We start from the raw sequence: 1,809 nt of genomic DNA, 5'->3' as shown, positions 1-1,809 counted from the left end.
TTCTTTCTACTTGAGCCCTTGGTATCAGCTCATTTCCCCCCTCCCCCACCATCCCTCTTCATGAATCCTTGACAATTTATCCTTTTTTTTTCAATGTCTTACACTGACCGATGAGGGAGGTCACTTTCATTAGCGTAATTCTAAAACACTATAACTATTTTAAATGATCACAGGGATTTTATTTTTAAAATACCCTTTCCTGAATAGTGGAGAAAATCAAAGAGATATGGAAACAATTAGTCCAGTGGACTAATGGACTACAAAACATTAGTTTTTACTTTGAGATCAGAAGAACTAGATGGTGCCCAGCTACCAATAGCTCTGCAAGGGATGGCCTTGTATATAGTGGGAGAACAGTGCGGAACAGAACTGACAACCATAAAAACAAAGCAAAATTACTGATTGGATAGACTGGTGGAGCCCCCATGTTGAAGACCCTTAGTCACTCCTCAGGTCTGGAAATGAACACAATCTTCAGGCAAACAATAGAGGAACAATAATACTAGGAAGTTATGCACACTTTAGAACAATCAACCACTCGAGATTACACGTGCAGCATTTGCCCAAGGAAAAGCTCAGCAGGCTTAGGAAAGAAGGAAGAATGGAAACAAAACACAGGGAGGAAATGGGATAAGTGTTATAGGAGGGACTGCAATCACTGAGGTGAAACAAAATGTGTATGAATTATTCAATGGAAAACTGATCTGCTCCACAGAGCGTTTCCCAATTCACAAGAAGTTAGCAAAATAAGTTAACAAAAATAAAGTTAACAAAAATAAATCAAATGCTGTTTCCTATCAAGATTGAAAAATAACTTCATTCTATTCATTACCTTTCTCTGCAAGAAATCCACAGAGCCTGTCTAGGCCCATCACCTATAGGTTCTTGCTGTCAGTTTAATAACATGATCTGACTATTATGACTATCATACTTTTTTCTTCTTTGAAATCTAGGGCTTTTTTTTTTCTTTTCTTCCATTGTAGCAAGTTATATTTTCCTTTCTCCATAGGTCTTCCTTTGCAAGGAGCTGATTGGTCTTGCATTGAAAGGACTGTCTTATTATCATACTTATGACAGATTGTTTTTGAGAATCAATGTTGTTAATGGTTTCGTAGCATGGATGACGTATGTTTCTTTGATGATCATCAAGCCTCATTCCAACCCGACAAGAGGCATTATTAGTAAAGAAGTCAAGGTAGGCCCAGAGAACACAGTAAACATTCAGTAATAGTGTGAAAGTAACTAGGATGGAGGACAGATATTTAACCAAAACAGGGAAGGTTCATATAGCATGTAAGATATTATATGAGTATTAAGCTTACTCTGATTTATCTCCGATTTGGTTTTATTGCATATGGTTATTTTTTGACTTTGGCTACTTTTATTTTCTTAGATGAAAAAGGGACATATTGATCATACTGGTCCTAAATGTCACAGGGCTATACACATTGCTTTGTAAATAATCTATTTTTTCAGTGGTATCAAGTCTGTTGACATTTGTTTTTCTTACAACTATGCCCTGGTGGTGGTGTAGGCTTATGTGTTGTCCTGTTAACTTCAAAGTCAGTAGTTCGAAACCACTCCAAGGGAGAAAGGTGAGGTTTTCTGCTTCCATAAAGATTTAACCCTGTATCGCACATTACCCAGTTACTCTGTAAAGCTTTTACTCATTCCAGTCCCAGGCCCGCAAGTCCCAGCCTTCACTTTGGATTGGTGTGATTTGTTTGCTAGGTTCCGTTTAAACCTTTTGTTGCTTTGTTGCAGAACAACTGCATTGGGGATGATTGCTCCATATGGCACACAACTACT

The 1,809-nt window shown here is 37.8% G+C and overlaps 1 protein-coding gene across 1 annotated transcript in view; it reads left to right on the top strand.

Moving 5' to 3' along the window:
* Positions 1–1,809, top strand: part of LOC101662120 (GPI ethanolamine phosphate transferase 1) — a 106,323-nt gene that overhangs the window by 58,417 nt on the left and 46,097 nt on the right. The window contains exons 13-14 of the mRNA XM_013004739.2: positions 716–737; positions 1,010–1,195. Of these exons, the coding sequence (XP_012860193.2) occupies positions 716–737; positions 1,010–1,195 (208 nt within the window). The remainder of the gene's footprint in view (positions 1–715; positions 738–1,009; positions 1,196–1,809) is intronic.

Source organism: Echinops telfairi, unplaced genomic scaffold (genome assembly GCF_000313985.2).
Source record: "Echinops telfairi isolate 266 unplaced genomic scaffold, ASM31398v2 ScPeMD7_7400;HRSCAF=8409, whole genome shotgun sequence".
Taxonomy (NCBI): Eukaryota; Metazoa; Chordata; class Mammalia; order Afrosoricida; family Tenrecidae; genus Echinops; species Echinops telfairi.
Note: the sequence above shows the minus strand (reverse complement) of the source record. Positions and strands in the feature narration are given on the sequence as shown.